Below are 16,140 nucleotides of genomic sequence, written 5' to 3' on the forward strand. Positions count from 1 at the left end.
CCTCCATGAACTGAATCTTTGGAGGGATCATATCACCAACTGCAGCTGGCAGAACAGAGGAACATGTTAGGAAGGTGCCATATTGGGCCATGCTGAGTGTGAGTGCCAGTAGCACCCAGTCTGGAAGGATCCATTGGCTCGGGAAACATGGTGCTTGCACTCTGGAGAGAGGTTCAATTGCAACACTGGAGTTAAAGGAGGGGCCCACTCTTCAAACAGCACAGGTGCAACTTGTCCTCAGGGAGGATCGCCAGCCAGGTGGCCATGAAGACAGGATGTGGGACAATGACATCACTTGCCCAGAGTGTCACAGCCAGCACCTGGCCAGACAGTCTTGCTCATTAGTGAAAGTCAGGAAAAAGAAAGAAGACTTCATCAAGGCAACCTGAGATATAGATTCGAGAGACACGAAGGAAAGGGGGGAAAGAAGCTGAGCTTCTTCAGGACCTCTCCCAAACATACTCCAGAAGCTCTAGACCAGGGGTCCTCAAACTTTTTAAACAGGGGGCCAGTTCACTGTCCCTCAGACCATTGGAGGGTCTGACTATAGTAAAAACAAAACTTATGAATGAATTCTTATGCTCACTGCATATATCTTATTTTGCAATGAAGAAACAAAACAGATACAAATACAATATGTGGCCCGCGGGCCATAGTTTCTAGAACAAGCACAGAACAGTGTCCTTACCCCCAGTGTGAGGTAGGAAGATGAGCAGTCCCAGGTCACCTGTGTTCAAAAATATCTGTGACACATCAGGCTGGAAACTGCTCACTTCCTCCTCTTCTTCTTCCTCCTCTTTCTCCTCCTCCTTCTGAATTATGTGGGTGAGTTGGGAGTTCCAGGTACACCAAGTCACTGGACACTCACTGGTCATGACTGTGCATACATGCATATCTAGGAAGTGCTCTTTCTGCCCACTCAAGTCCAGATAAAATCATGGAGGTTTCAGCCCTAAGTAAATACAATGGTTAGAACAGAGTTCTCAAACAGATCTCTCAATAAACCAGACTCTTTATTTGCTGTATTCTGCTTTTGTATTAACAAGGCAGTTCCAGTTTTGCTGCTATTTCTTTTTTCTATTTTTCTTTTTTCTTTTTCTTTTTTTTTTTTTTTTTTTTTTTGATTTTTGGGTCACATCCGGCCGTGCTCAGGGGTTACTCCTGGTTCCAAGCTCAGAAATCGCTCCTGGTAGGCTTGGGGGACCATATGGGATGCCAGGATTCGAACCACCGACCTTCTGCATGAAAGACAAATGCCTTACCTCCATGCAATCTCTCCAGCCCCTCTGCTGCTGTCTTTAAGAACAAGATCTGTTTGTAAGTAATGGTTTCATTGGAAATCAGGGAGAATAAAGTTAAATTAACTAGAAACATGTCCAAAACAGCAGACCCTGTCTTGTGTTGTGATATCCTGATCTCTTGGACCCTCATTGTCTCCACTGTTAAAGAAGAAATAACATCTCCCAGAATTTCAAAAAAATGGAGAGTGAGAGGCTGTGGATGCTGCCAAATTTCAACTTGAGTCTGGACCAGAAAATTTCATGAAAATGAAAAGCAAAACCACTTTGAAGAAAGTATTTTGAGCCCTCAGCACTGAACAGACAAATAGAAGTGTTCTTATGGTCAAGACTAGTGCTAGGACTAACCTCACTGCTTATTCTCTTAGATGCAATGTTAATAGAATCCATGCCACTGGCATTTTACAAGTATCTATAGATAGACCTTCTTTACTAGCACCCACTGAATGTACTGGGATTTTTGGGTCTAGGTCCAGACATAACAAATATAAGAATCTAGACCAGACCCATGACACAGCAGGGTGGTGTGCTTGCCCAACTAAGGTTTGGTCTCTGGCATCACATATGGTGACCTGAGCATCCCTAGCATGCCAGGAATAAGCCCTGAACATTGTCAGGGCTTCTCTCTCTCTCTCTCTCTCTCTCTCTCTCTCTCTCTCTCTCTCTCTCTCTCTCTCTCTCTCTCTCTCTCTCTCTCTCCCTCTCTCTCTCTCTCTCTCTCTCTCCCTCTCTCTCTCTCTCTCCCCTCTCTCTCTCCTCTCTCCCTCTCTCTCCTCCCTCCCTCTCTCTCTCTCCCTCTCTCTCCCTCTCTCTCCCTCTCTCTCCCTCTCTCCTCTCTCCTCTCTCTCCTCTCTCTCCTCTCTCACACACACACACACACACACACACACTTTGAATATTCAACTTTCAAGTCAAAGCTGAGATCCTCAGCCTCTCAGGCACCCATAAGTTTCAGCTTCCCTCAATAAGCTGCCACTTTTCCTGCTTGCCCACTCCTGCACTAGACCGTTCTGTCCTGCCCGTGACCCAGGGCCCAGCCTCCTCCAAGGCTGGTAGGTCTGACTCTCTCCTCAGCAATGAAGGAGAATTTAAGATTTAGGCTTGCCACACCCCTCTTGCTCAGCAGGATGTTGTGGGGATTAGTGGACTAAAGCTGATAGAGTCATTTCTCTGGAGGAGCCTCTGAATCAGTGTCAAGTCACTGGGGCCTGACCTCAGTCTTCTTAACTTAGGACATTTATTGAAGGGACCTGGGAGATAGCTCCGGGGTCAGGGACATGTGCACTGTATGTGCAGGGCCCCAAATTCCATCCCTGGTGTTGCATGGCCCCTGCATCCCAGTAGGTGAAGCTTCGTAGGTCCCCAGCACTGCCTGATGTGGATCTGGTGGCCCAAGGAGCACCACTTGTGCATGAGCACCCCAATATCAGGTGCCCCTCCCACTGAATTATCTGGCCCCCACTGTACTGTTTGGGATTAATCCCAAAACATTCCCCCCCCCAAATATATAGCTTATTGGAGCTGAGAGGGGAAATAAATTTTCCCCACCAGGTCCTTCATGGCCCTCTCCTCCACGGAGCTGTCTTTGAAATGTCACCCTTGCTCCAGGCATCCAGGGCTGAGTGGAAGGTACCACATGCCTGCTACCCACTTGCCCTTCCTCAGGGCTGGCGAAGCTGCCCTCCCTCCACCAGTTGCCTGGGGCCAGAAACCTCAGCATAGAGCCGGAATCACCAGTATAGCACCAGCCATGAGTCCTTGCCCTAGTCACTCATTGTCCTGCTTCTCTCACACAGACCAGGAATGAAGTCACCCAGAGCCTCACAGCCAAGAGGTCTGAGCTCAAGTGTTTGTTGTTATTATTATTGTTAGGAGGAAGTGGAGAGGAGGAGGCATACCATTAATATTGATTTGGTTTTTGCACACCCAGCAATGCTCTGAATTCACACCGGGCTCTGTACTCGGGGGTAACTCCTAGTGGGGCTCAAATGACCATATGTGATGCTGGGGATCGAAGCCCAGTTTTAGCAATGCATATGCCCTCCCCACTTGTCTCTAGCACCACAAGTGTTTTTAACTCTGGAGCCTTGGCTCATCTGGTCAGCCTTGAGTGGATGTGGGCAACCATAGTGGTGATGAAGCCCTACATTTGAGCCTCTGGGGGGGCCCCAACCCCTCTGGAAACACAAAGCACCCAGGACTCCATCTCTGAGATGAAGGTGTCACCTGGAAACACAAAGCACCCAGGACTCCATCTCTGAGATGAAGGTGTCACCTGGCTGGCTCTGGGCAACGTGGCTGATCCCCTGAGACTGTCTCCTCGTGCTCTCAAGGACATACTGAAACCACTGATGTCATCAGGAAGTCCTCCTGCTCATTCTTCACTTCCCTATCTGAGGCTGCATCACCGTCTGGGTCGGGGTGAAAGTCTTTGTTCCAGGGAGGTGGGTGGGGGGCTGTGGTGTAGCCCTGGCAGTCAGAAAAAAACCAGGGCGGGCAGTGAGGGGCCTCCCAGTCCCTGCTTCCTGCTAAAGTTAGTTCCGTGTCACAGCAGTGATGAAGATTATTTCTCTGAATTCCAGAGCTAGTCTTTCCCATTCAACAACTGAGCTATTTACTTGACTCTATGCACCTTGAGGCCTCAGGACTTGGGAACTGTAGTAAATGTTTCCTACATTCCTACATTATTGTAAGACCGAGCCGAATCACTTCAGTCACCTTCACAGGGCTGCTGTTCTAGAATCCTGTTTTAACCGTCCATTCCAGATGGTGCTGCAGGGCGCTTTGAATATTTTGGTTTAAGGTTGAGCGATGAGGGGGCATCCCTGACAGTGCTTAGGGGACCATGTGGTGCCAGGAATCAAGCCCAGGCCTCCCACATGCAAAGCATGTGCCCTCTGAGCTATCTCCCCAGCCTACATTGCAGAATTTAAAAATAAACATTGTTAGCAAGCATATTAGTCATTCTATTGATTAATGCCACTCTGAGATAAAGCTGCCTGGATCAGAGAGCAGAGCCAAAAAAAGAGTTTCTTTTTCTTGTTGGCCTATTGTGCTTGATTCTGCTGTAAAAATTAAGAGTCCCTGATATTCTCTATCTTTCCCTTCTGCCTGATAATATTTTTGTCATTCTTTTTTGTGGTGGCTAGTTTTGGTCCTGTCTCGTATTTGTCATTTATTAATGTGACTGTTCTTCTGGATCACTGAACCAGAGTTGTACCTGGGCAGGAACCCGTATTTATATTTCACAGTTGGATGCTTAGCACCTAGCACAGGACCATCACACAGAAAGTTTGAGACCAGGAGCATGTGCATATGTATGCAAGACACAAAGAGTTGAGCCTTTTCTCAGTCAGATGAGAATGGTGAGTGGGGAACAAATGGTCATAATAGAGCAAGTACCCATAATGAGCTGCAGTGAGCACTGCTTATGATGGAGCCTGACTCCACAAGGAAGGGATTCAGCCCCACTAAAATCCTCCCATCCATGTTTAACGAGCAAGTCTATGTTGGCAGTCATAGGCTCTGTTCAGTTGAACTCCAAGCATTGGTTGTTCTCTTCTGCCAGGGTCTGATTTAGGATGAGAAGAAATCAGGTGGCTTCCTTTAGCCACTGGTGCTGGGGAGACCACATCCAACTGGAGTTATGCCGAGTTCCCTTCCCATGTGACTCACCTCCTGATTTGCAAAGCCAAAGCTTTCGCCGCATCCTCACCAACCCCTCCCAGCCCTGGGTGGAGGAGTTGCCTTCTGAGGGCGCCTGGACCAGTCATGGCCCTTGATTCCATTGCCAATAGTTGTCCATTGCACGGGCCTAACTCTGAATGGTGGTGTCAGATCTATGTCTCCCAGACTGTCTCTGCTCCTCCACTGAGTTCTGAAGACACAGCTTACTTTCTTTGGTTATTCAGGGCCACATCTTTCAATGCTTAGAACTTAGCCCTTAGTCTGTATCCCTTACTTAGTCTGCTCAGAGATCACTTTTTTTTATTTTTTTGAGGGGTTTAGAATTTCTTGGTTTTTATTTTATTTTTCCTGTGTATAGAACACTATAATTACTTTACTTCCCTGTGCTTTATTTTATTAATATTGGATTTTATTTCGACCCTGTGCTTTTTTTTTAAATAATTTTTATTTTGACCAAAGTGGATTACAAATCTTTCACAGTAATATTTGAGATACATAGTGACATTGAATCAGGGGCATCCCCACCACCAGTGTTGTCCTCCTTCCACCCCTGTTCCCAGGGACCACTATTGATGGTAAGGCCCATATGTGGTCCCAGTGATGAAACCCAGGTCGGCCACTGCAAAGCACACTCCCTAGGCCCTATTATGTTTCCTGGGCCGTCAACAGTCTTAGCTCCTGAAGCTGGTCCCATCATCCAAGGAGCCCTTTCTCTTAGGACCCTCTGACTTCTGTACTTCCACTCTGCCTTCTGTTTCTGCTAAACCACCAGTGACATTCTTAAATATAAACCAAATTATAACTCTTGTGACTCAAATCCTCCAGAGTTATTATATTAATTGAACTTTGGGCCACAACTGGAAATACTCACCTGTTTTTGGCTTTGTGCTCAGAAGTGCCAGTAGTGCTTGGTGGATCCTATACAGTGCCAGGAAACAAACTGGATCATATATGTGTTAAGCAGGTACCTTACTCCCTGAACTGTGCCTCTCCAGGGGTCCTCAAACTTTTTAAACAGGGGGCCAGTTCACTGTCCCTCAGACCATTGAAGGGTCTGACTATAGTAAAAACAAAACTTATGAACGAATTCTTATGCACACTGCATATATCTTATTTTTCAATGAAGAAACAAAAGATACAAATACAATAATATGTGGCCCACGGGCCATAGTTTGAGGACCACTGCTAGCCCCAAGGTTTTGTCTTATATAAGATTAAATCCACAGTCTCGCTCACCCTTGACCTCTTCTCCACATCCATATCTTGTCCCTGGGCATTACAGCCACTGGACCTGCTCTTCAGGCACCAAGTTGCTGCCAAGTCTGGGCTGCAGCAGCACCTGTTCTAAGTTGGAGTCTAGCGAACTAATGCACATCTCCAGTGAAATGTGAGGACTCTGAGCTCAGCACTGACTCCACACGGCTTATATACATACACACAGAAACACAGACATACTGGGACATCTGTGGATACCCAGTGACTGAATGAGAGTACGTTGGTACACACACACACACACACACACACACACACACACACACACACACACACAAACACACACCAGGACAGGTGTGGAGGACACCCATTGTTTGAATGGCCTGAGTGAAAGCACATTGTTTTCCAGTCTGACAGACAAGTGACCAAATTTTAGTCCTCCCACATGCAAGTCCATATCCATTTATCTTTATGAATTTTAATCTGCATTCACTCATTAATAAATAAGAGCCTAATGCTATATTTTATTAAATGTTTGTGTCTTTGCCAAATGAAAGCCCCCAAACTAGTCAGCTTTGAGCATCAGAAGACAAAAATGAAAACCAAGCTATTAAAGGATTAGAGAGGAAATTTTGTAAGGCTGGGTAAACCCATTGGGCTATTAAATCAGCCAAGAGCCAAAATATTGGATCCATCTTCCTGGGGGCACAGAGATGAATATATCAAAGAGATTGTAGGGTAAACCTCCTTAAGGACAATCTGGATCTCACTGGTATAGTGCTCCATGCCTTCCTAAACACAGAGAAGGTACCAAGAGGAAGTTGTTCACTTTCTGGGTCATAAACCCTTTCTGGGCCTTTACACAAGTCCTCTGTGAAGTCCTGCCTGCTGGCCTCCTACTTGCAGACACAGAGCCCCTGGTTTGGCATTGGTTCCACTCAGAAGTATTGGGTGTATAATTAATGGAGGTCAGGTGGGGTCAGGGTTTACATCCTAAGACATTGACCCAAGTTTCATTCTTTGCCCATAGCCTAGACACATAAGACCCCTTATTTGGATGGTTGATACTTTCCTAACCTAGTGATTTGAAAAAGTGCTTCTTTTGGTAAAATGTCATCATTTAAATACTTTTTTTTTCTTGGTTTTGGGGTCACATCAAAATCAAGAGGGTTATTCACAGCTCTGCACTCAGAAATCACTCCTGGCAGGCTTGGGGGATCATATGGGATGCTGGGGATTGAACATGGCTTGTCTGGCCCCAGGTCATCTGTGTGCAAGGCAAACGTCCTACACTGTGCTGTTGCTCTGGCCCCAAAATACCTTTTTTTTTTTTTTAATTTTTGAGTTTCTTTTAGGCTTTGGGGTGTGTTTTAGATTTGTGTTTTGTTTGGGGGATTTGTTTTTGGTTTTGGGCCCTCAGTGCTCAGGGGTTGTTCCTGGATCTGCGCTCAGGAATTACTACTGGCAGTACTCAGGGGGCCATATGGAATACCAGGGACTGATCCCTGGTTGCCCTCATACCTGGCAATCAGTGTCTTACTCCTTGAACTATCGTACCACCCCTGTATTTTTGTTTCTAGTATAAAAAACCTATGCTCATCCCACTGGACCATCTCTCTGACCCTCATTTAAGTACTTTCTTGGGAAGGGAGACATATGTCACACCTGGTAGTACTCTAAGGATCCTGTGCAATGCCGGGTACCACTTTGGAGTCAGCATGCAAGGCAAGGGTCTTACCCCCTGCACTAACTACCTCCCTGGGCCCTCAGTTCAGTACATTTAAGAGAAGACTTTGCTGAGGTTCTTAGCATTTAACTCTGCTTTTCCTTCTCCTTCCCAGATGCCCTAAAATTGGCTGCAGCCACGAAGATATGCGATTGTCTGATCTCATCCAGGATGAAGTCCTCAGGAGGGCAATTGAGAGCCACAAGAAGAGGACTCAGCCATCGTAGGGCTGACCTCCTGCCCCCACCCCACTTGGAAGGAACTGAGCTGACCTCATCCCCTGACCACTGTAGAGCATTGGGGGGCATGCAGCATACCGGGACTTTTTCGTAATTGAGAACATTTTTCTATGTACTTCAAAATTTCCAGATTATAGTCTTTATTTTTGTCATTTTAAATAAAACTTTGATTACCCACAGTGTGTGCCGACTGGGCCCATTTCCGCTGTGCTATTCGGGCTAGGTGATGGCAGGTGGCTAGGTTGGTGTCTGATACTCCAAGCTGTCCTTCCTTGTTGTGGCAACTAAGCAATAACTGTGGAGAGAGATGCGAAGTGCACGTGCCCAGAAACAGTAGCATGAGGGCCCAAGGCAGTGCCAGATGACTTTTACCAGGTTGAGTTTGTTGACAGTTCCAAATAGGCACATGCTTTTATTTGTCCTTCCAACTGGCACAGAAGGCTCCAGCAGCAGGTGTACTGGCTTGATGTTCATCAGCCATGATGCAGAGTCCCCAAATTTTTTTGGCCAGCTACCCCCATTTCTAGAAAAGAAATTTCTCAGTAGCCTCTGGAAATCCACCTTCTTTAAGCACAGGTACACAGAGTAAGTACCTCCAGATGAACTAGAGACAATCATTGCCATTTCCCTCCCTCCATTGCTCCAGAGCTCCCCATTCCTCTGAGCAGGGACTTTATCATCCACTACAGGGAACACAGTTACAGCCGAAACCGCTCCAGCTTCCCATAAAGCACCCTAAGGCAACATATGCACCTGGCTGTGCTCTGAGCTCTTCAAGCATAAAACAGAGATATGACTGTCTAATGTTCCTTTAGCCCCAAATGTCTGTAGACTTCAGACCAACAGGAAATTTCATCGAATGTTTTTTATTCTGTTCTAATTGCGTAGAATGCTAACTTATTAATAGTCTTCACAGCCAACTACTTCATTATTTATTTTGCCTTTGTTGGTGAAGGACAAAGTAGAGTTGGAGCCATACCAGCTGTGTTTAAGAATCATGGGACTGGGTGGTTATCAGGGGACCAGATGTGGTGCTGAGGATCAAATGGAGTTGAACATGTGAGACAAGTGTCCTAATTTCTGTGATATCTCTCCAACTCCAGAAACTTATATTTTAACTAGAATCTTTATGTAACTGAATATGCCCTGGTTATGCCAAGGAACTAAAACTAGTTAATAATGGCTTACTGGCTCTGGTTTATGAAGCATTTCATGCCAGGCACTGTTCTGGCTGCTTCACTTATGCATTAATTTCTGTAATCTTCACAGCCTGCTGGCATAATCATACCATTTTTTTTGGTTTTTGGGCCACACCCTGTGACGCTCAGGGGTTACTCTTGGCTATGCGCTCAGAAGTTGCTCCTGGCTTCTTGGGGGACCATATGGGACGCCGGGGGATCGAACCGCGGTCCGTCCTAGGCTAGCGCAGGCAAGGCAGGCACCTTACCTCCAGCGCCACCGCCCGGCCCCACATAATCATACCATTATCATTATCACTTTGTAGAGAAGTAAAATGAGGTGCCGAGAAGTGAAATGACGCTTGGAAATTCAGGCTGAACTGGGATGGGAACTGCGTCACAGAGTCTCAATTCTAAATGCCATTCTCTCTTTCTCCCTGTTGATTTATTTAGAATCCAAAATCCTTCAAAACAGAAAAGAATTGTTTTTCATTTTATTTTTCAAAATGTGATTGATTGGTTGGTTGGTTATTGGGCCACACCCACCCAGCAGTGCTCAGGAGTTACTCCTGGCTCTGCACTCAGAAATCCTCCCTGGCAAGGTGGAGGAGGGGAACCACATGGGTTCTGGGAATTGAACAGGGTTTCTCCCAGGTAGGCTACCGCTGTGCTCTCTCTCTGACCCTGTTTTTCATATTAATAAGATAAAAATAGGTTCAAAGTTTACATTTAAAATGAAAAGTTATAAAGAAGCATCTGTGAATGTGTGTGTGTGCGTTTATGTGTGGTCATGATGTTCTTTAAAGTGCTTTGACATTTAATTAGAATAGAGGCCATTAAATAACAGATACCTGAGCTGAAACATCTCTACAGTGTTCATTTGAGCATATTTCCTTGATAGAATTCTTAAAATGGTAAGACAGTTGGCAGAGTGATTTTTAATTTCTTGAAATGCTTTATCTGAATCAGACTTCCTGAGGAAATGATTGTGTTTAAGCCAGAACAAACATATTTATCATGGAATGTGGCTCTTTTGTAAAAATACTTTGTTTCCTTAACAAATAGGGACCAGCACGAAAGGCTTGTGCAAAGTTCAATTTGTGTTTTCTCCCACTCTTTCTAAGAGAATTCTGGATTATTTATAATGCTGCCAATAATTGGTTATAGAAAAAAAAGGCAAAAATACACCCTTTTGTGTGGAAAAAGTAAAGCAATCTATTATGTGATGCTTTTATTCCTTTTAGGTCTTCAGAAACTTTCATAAATTTGCCTATCCAACTAAAGAATCTTGAAGTGGGGCTAAAATGGAGCAAGGAAGGAAGGCATTTGCACTCAAATGGATTCAGTTACCAGCACCCCTCAGCGATCCCTGAGCTCAGAATCTGAAGCAAGTCCTGAGCATAGCTCTGTGTATCCCCAAAACACAAAACAGAATCTTGAAGGTTTATACCAAATTTGTTTTCACCTTTGAAGGTTTACATTAGGTGTCAATTTTACTATTTCTTTAAGCAGAATATTTTTATTCAAAGACATTTTCTTAAAGAAATGAGAGGGGAGCGAAAGAAATGTTCTCACATAACCTTCCCCAGAATGGAAAAGAGCTCAGTATCATTTGGGGATGGATCACACCCGGAGGTGCTCAGGGGTTACTCCTGGTTCTGCATTCAGAAATCACTCTGGGCAGGCACAGGAAACCATATGGGATGCCAGGATTCAAACCACCGTTCGTCCTGAATCGGCTGTGTGCAAAGCAAATGCCCTACTGCTGTGCTATTCGTGCTATCTCTCCGGCCCCTCAGTATCATTTTTAATCTGGACTCTGTTAAGTTTGTTTGGGAATTTTCAGTCCACATCATATTTCTCTTACTGGCTTCTCCAATGATAGAACCACTGGAAGGGGAGCAGTTTTAGCTGAAGAGGAAGCAGAAGTTTCACCCCCTCCCACGGCTACCCAGAGGCCTCACTGAGATGAGCCCATGGGCTGAAAACCACAATAGACATTATGACCACCTCTTTTATAATTTTTTTCAGATCTGACTAAGATTTGGTTAATTGTATGATTTAAAATAAATTATGAATAGTTTACTGATTTAGTATGGGTATGAATTTTGAGAGTACAGCCTGACATCCCTCTCCATCCCCAGAGCACTAGTGTCATTGCTGTAATCCCAGGGCCTGACGCATGTATTTTGCATGCAGGAGGCCCAGGTTCTGTCCCCAGCACCTCACAGTCTCCTGCACCTCACAATCTCCTGAGCACCGTCCATAGAGCCCACTGCCAACAGTAAGCTGTGAGCAGTCCCTGAGCACCAACCACCAGGTGGACCCCAGAAAACCAAAAACTAGACAGATCTCTCCCTATAATTTCCTTCCATCTCCATTTCCTTCTTCCTGAGTAGCTGTCATATTTTATTTTAGAGTTCTGGGTTACTTTGTAGAGGTGCATTAACCTGGGTTATTTATATTTTACATATAACAAAATGCATCAAGTTGTCTTTTCCTTATTCTGCATAATCACTAGATTATTCCAGTCATATTTTTGCATGGGGGGGGCAACATTTCATCTAAATAGTAGTCTATGAAGCGAATACACGCTTGTATACTACTTCGTTGTTTATTTGTAGGTAGACAGATTGTTTCTTATCTATTGTCAGTAATACTGCTATAAACAAAAGGGTACAAGGGTATATTTAAATTGCATTTTCTTATTCTTCAGAGAGATATCTAGGAATCATGTGGCTGGGATATTTCCATCTTGCTACTCAGCTTCATTTTTGAAAGCAGAGTTTTGTTTCTTGCACACCTTTGAAGACCCATTTCTAATATTTTTATATAGGCCATTCTCACAATATGAGGCATGATAGCACAACAGGTAGGATGCTTGCCTTGCAAATGGCGGACCCAGGTTTAATCCCTGGCACTCCATATGCTTCCCTGAGCTTGTCAAAAGGGACCCCTGAGCTCAGAGCCAGGAGTAAGCCCAAACAGATGATGTTGATCTTGATCATTTAAAAAATTTTTTTAAATTTCTATATGTCTTTTTGGGTCCCACCCGGAAGTACTCAGGGGTTACTCCTAGCTCTAAGCTCAGAAATCGCCCCCGGCAGGCACAGGGGACCATATGGGATGCCGGGATTCGAACCACCGTCCTTCTGCATGAAAAGCAAACACCTTACCTCTATGCTATCTCTCTGGCCCCTCTATATGTCTTTTTTAGAAAGGTTCCCATTAAGAATTTCTACCCATTTCTTAGATTGGTATGTTTTGTTGTTGAATTTCTTAACTTTCCATATCAATCCCTTGTTTGATATATGATGAACTGATATCTTTTCACAGTCAGTGGTTACATTTTCAGTTCTTTTGCTGTACAAAGCCATTGATATAGTTTCATTTATTTACTTTCCTTTTTATTTCCTTTTTACAGATTCTCAAAGATATTTCTGTAGCCAATGTCCCATGTATTTTATTCGATCGGTATCTAATTCAGTCCCTATATGAATATAGTGTACCAATAGCCCACCACCTAGAAGAATTCTATTTGTTACACCCTACAGATATCTTATTCAGGACCTATATATTATTCATTATATTTTGTGGTTTTGAGACTTACATATTTTGGGGGTGTAATTCACACATTTCCTTGTATGTGTGAGATCTTGGTTAAAAGATTTATATCTAAGCCTCTAAGTCTTTTTGAGTTACTTTTTGTGAGTGGTTGGTGTGTGGTTATCCAGATTTACTAACACCATTTGTTGAATAGGTTTTTCTTTCTCTTGGATGTGGTCTTGAATCCTTTACTGCGAATTAACTGTCCAAGTATTTTTTTTATTGGTTTTATTCCTGGCCTCTCAATTTTATTTCATTGGGCTCCTGTGTGTTTTAGTACTACTATACTGTTTTTATTATTACTTTATAATAATACAGATTGCAGTCAGGAAGGAAGATATACCTCTCTCCTCCATTCCTCAGGATTCCTTGATTATTCTGGATCTCTTGTAGTTCCATCCAAATTTTAGGATTTTCTAGTTATATAGGAGTTTGGGGGGGCAGAATTTTCTAATTACTTGAAAAAATCATTGGGATTTTGATAGGGTTCCACATCTGTATACTGCTTAAGTAATATGGCCTCGTTAAATATGTTTAGCCTTCCAATTCATGAACATGGGATATCTTTTCATTTTGATGTCTTTTTTCATTTAAAAATAATGTTTCATAGTTTTCAGTTTATAGATACTTTCTACCTTCTTTGCTGAGAGTTTACTTCAAGGTGTTTTGTCCATTTCATTTGGATTACTCTCTTCATTTCTCTAACTGATTGTTTGCATACAGAAATGCAGCCAATACTCATAGAGCAATCTTATGTCCCACTATTTTACTATCATTTATTATTTGAGCAATGTTTTGGCAGAGTCTTTAGAATTTTCTGTGTATGTTGCCATCTGCAAGTAGCAATAGTTTTACTTCTTTTCCAGTTTGGACTTCCTTTATATCTCTTTCTTACCTTCTTGCTCTGGCTAGAATTTCCAAAACTAGGTTAGACACTAGTGATGAGAGAAGACTTCCTTGTCATGTTCCTGCCTTCTGGGCAAAGTTTTCCATTGTTTTCTGTTGAGTATGACATTAGGTGTCAGTTGCTATGCTGGCCATTATCATGTTGAGGTATGATCCTTTTATTTATGATTGAATTTACCATAGATAAATACAGAATCTTGTCAAATTCTTTTCAGCCTCTATAGATGTGAGCATGTGATTTTTATGTTTCCTTTTGAAGATGTAATATGTGGCATCAATTGATTCCCATGTGTTGATCCATTCTTGTTTCCCTGGAATGAATCCCACTGATGAGTAATTCACAATGTATGGTTAGATTAATTTGCTTTGCATTTTTTAAAAGTGCTATTTCCATTGGAACCTTTCCTTTGAGTACATTTACATCATTACGATAAATTCCAAAGGTCCTTTTTCTTCACCTACGCCAAAATTCAGTGGCCCTGTCCTCCTGTTGAAGCAGGTTTCACAGTGAATTCTGCTACCAGTTGAACACTCATGAAGTTCATGTAAAGAGAAACATCTCTACACTATGATGTACCCAGACCACACTGAACTGATCTACGTGCCATCCACCTATCACCTAAAATTAATCCTTCCTACGACCTTTGAAGGTAACTGTTATTACCCCATTTTACAGATGAGGAAACAGAAGCTGAATCATCACAATATTTTCCTGAGGTCCCTCTCTTGTGCATGGAAGGGAACAATGAGTGCAGAGGCAACAGTCTGGCCTACTAGGTGCCACTCCCTGGATCAGAGACAGCACCTTCCGTCCTGATTTCCTATTTGCGTAACTGAGACACCACATCTAATGGAGATCTCCATTGCAGCTCTCCTTGGGTAACTTCCATCCATCCAGTCATGTAACATATCTAGTGTTTCTTCTCTGCCTGTCTTGTTCCCTCCATGAATACCCCACGTCCAAACCCTATCACTTAGATCTCTATTTAAAAAAAAAAAGAAAATGCATGACCTTTTTAAAAAAAATAGGTTGACGGGACAAATTCATGCAATGGTTATATCTTCCTAGTACTTTTTATACACAGTGGTGCTCAAGGGTTATTTCTGTCTCTGCACTAAGGAGTCATTCCTGGAGGTGCTCAGGGGACCATGTGGGGTGCTGGGAATTGAACATGGTTGGTTGCTTGCAAGGCCAATGCCCTCCCCCACTGTGCTATAGCTCCAGCCCCTTCTTAGTACTTTTTAATCTTTTTGGATACAAAATTCTCCCCTCATCAGGATTTCTTGTCTGATTAGACAGATAAATGTATAGAAGCTCAAGTTTCATTTCAGTTTACATGAGCACCATATATAGGACAGTAGCATAAAGAAAGAAAAAGTATGGAAATTTAATTTGTTGACCAAAACTATGTTTGTAAATTAGGGAACAAAATTCAATGCATGTTAATTTAAAAAAAATGGGTGTGAAACTTGATTGGATTGAATGAACTTGGATGTGAATTTTCCAGCTGCATTGGATTGGCCTTTTCATTTGTATCCAACCAAAGAAGGCCACTATGTTAAAAAGAAGGCAGTGAAAACTGGGAGAAAGAGAACCATTCGGGCATTTCTTGGAGAAATGCAAAGTCATGCAGTCCTTTTGAAAAGTTTGACTTGTTTCAAAAGTGCTAAATATAAACTTACCACCCAGTAATTCCATTCCTGGGGCTCTACCTAAGATAATAAAAGCTTATATTAACACAAAGACTTGTATATAAATGACCATCAGTAGCATTACTTATAATAGGAATAAAATAGAAACAATTTTTGTATCCCACTAGTAATGGACTAACAAACATGGTGAATCCATATAATGGAATACTTGGCACGGACAAAGAATGAAATAATGCTAACACATGCTATGACATATTTTACCAGACAAAAGAAGTCCCTCACAAAGCACTTATATGAATGTCTGGAAAAGGCAGACCTTTGGAGACAGAGAATGGGTTGGTGGTGACCTGGGGCTGGGATAGCAATGGCCAAACATTTCTTTGGAACGAAGAGCGCCTTCAAAACTTGTTTATAATGCGGTTGCACAACTCTGAATTTACTGAAGATCTCTTAATTCAAAACAAATCAGGTGACTATTACAGCACATAGATGATATAAACAAGCTGAGGGGGGGCCGGGCGGTGGCGCTGGAGGTAAGGTGCCTGCCTTGCCTGCGCTAGCCTAGGACAGACCGCGGTTCGATCCCCCGGCGTCCCATATGGTCCCCCAAGAAGCCAGGAGCAACTTCTGAGCGC

The 16,140-nt window shown here is 43.3% G+C and overlaps 1 protein-coding gene across 1 annotated transcript in view; it reads left to right on the forward strand.

The window, feature by feature from the left end:
* Positions 1–8,339, forward strand: part of NSMCE2 (NSE2 (MMS21) homolog, SMC5-SMC6 complex SUMO ligase) — a 306,778-nt gene extending 298,439 nt beyond the window's left edge. The window contains exon 6 of the mRNA XM_049765797.1: positions 8,039–8,339. Within this exon, the coding sequence (XP_049621754.1) occupies positions 8,039–8,150 (112 nt within the window). The 3' untranslated portion in view covers positions 8,151–8,339. The remainder of the gene's footprint in view (positions 1–8,038) is intronic.
* Positions 8,340–16,140: the final 7,801 nt, after the last annotated feature.

The sequence above is a fragment of the Suncus etruscus genome, chromosome 19, assembly GCF_024139225.1.
Source record: "Suncus etruscus isolate mSunEtr1 chromosome 19, mSunEtr1.pri.cur, whole genome shotgun sequence".
In the NCBI taxonomy this organism is placed as follows: Eukaryota; Metazoa; Chordata; class Mammalia; order Eulipotyphla; family Soricidae; genus Suncus; species Suncus etruscus.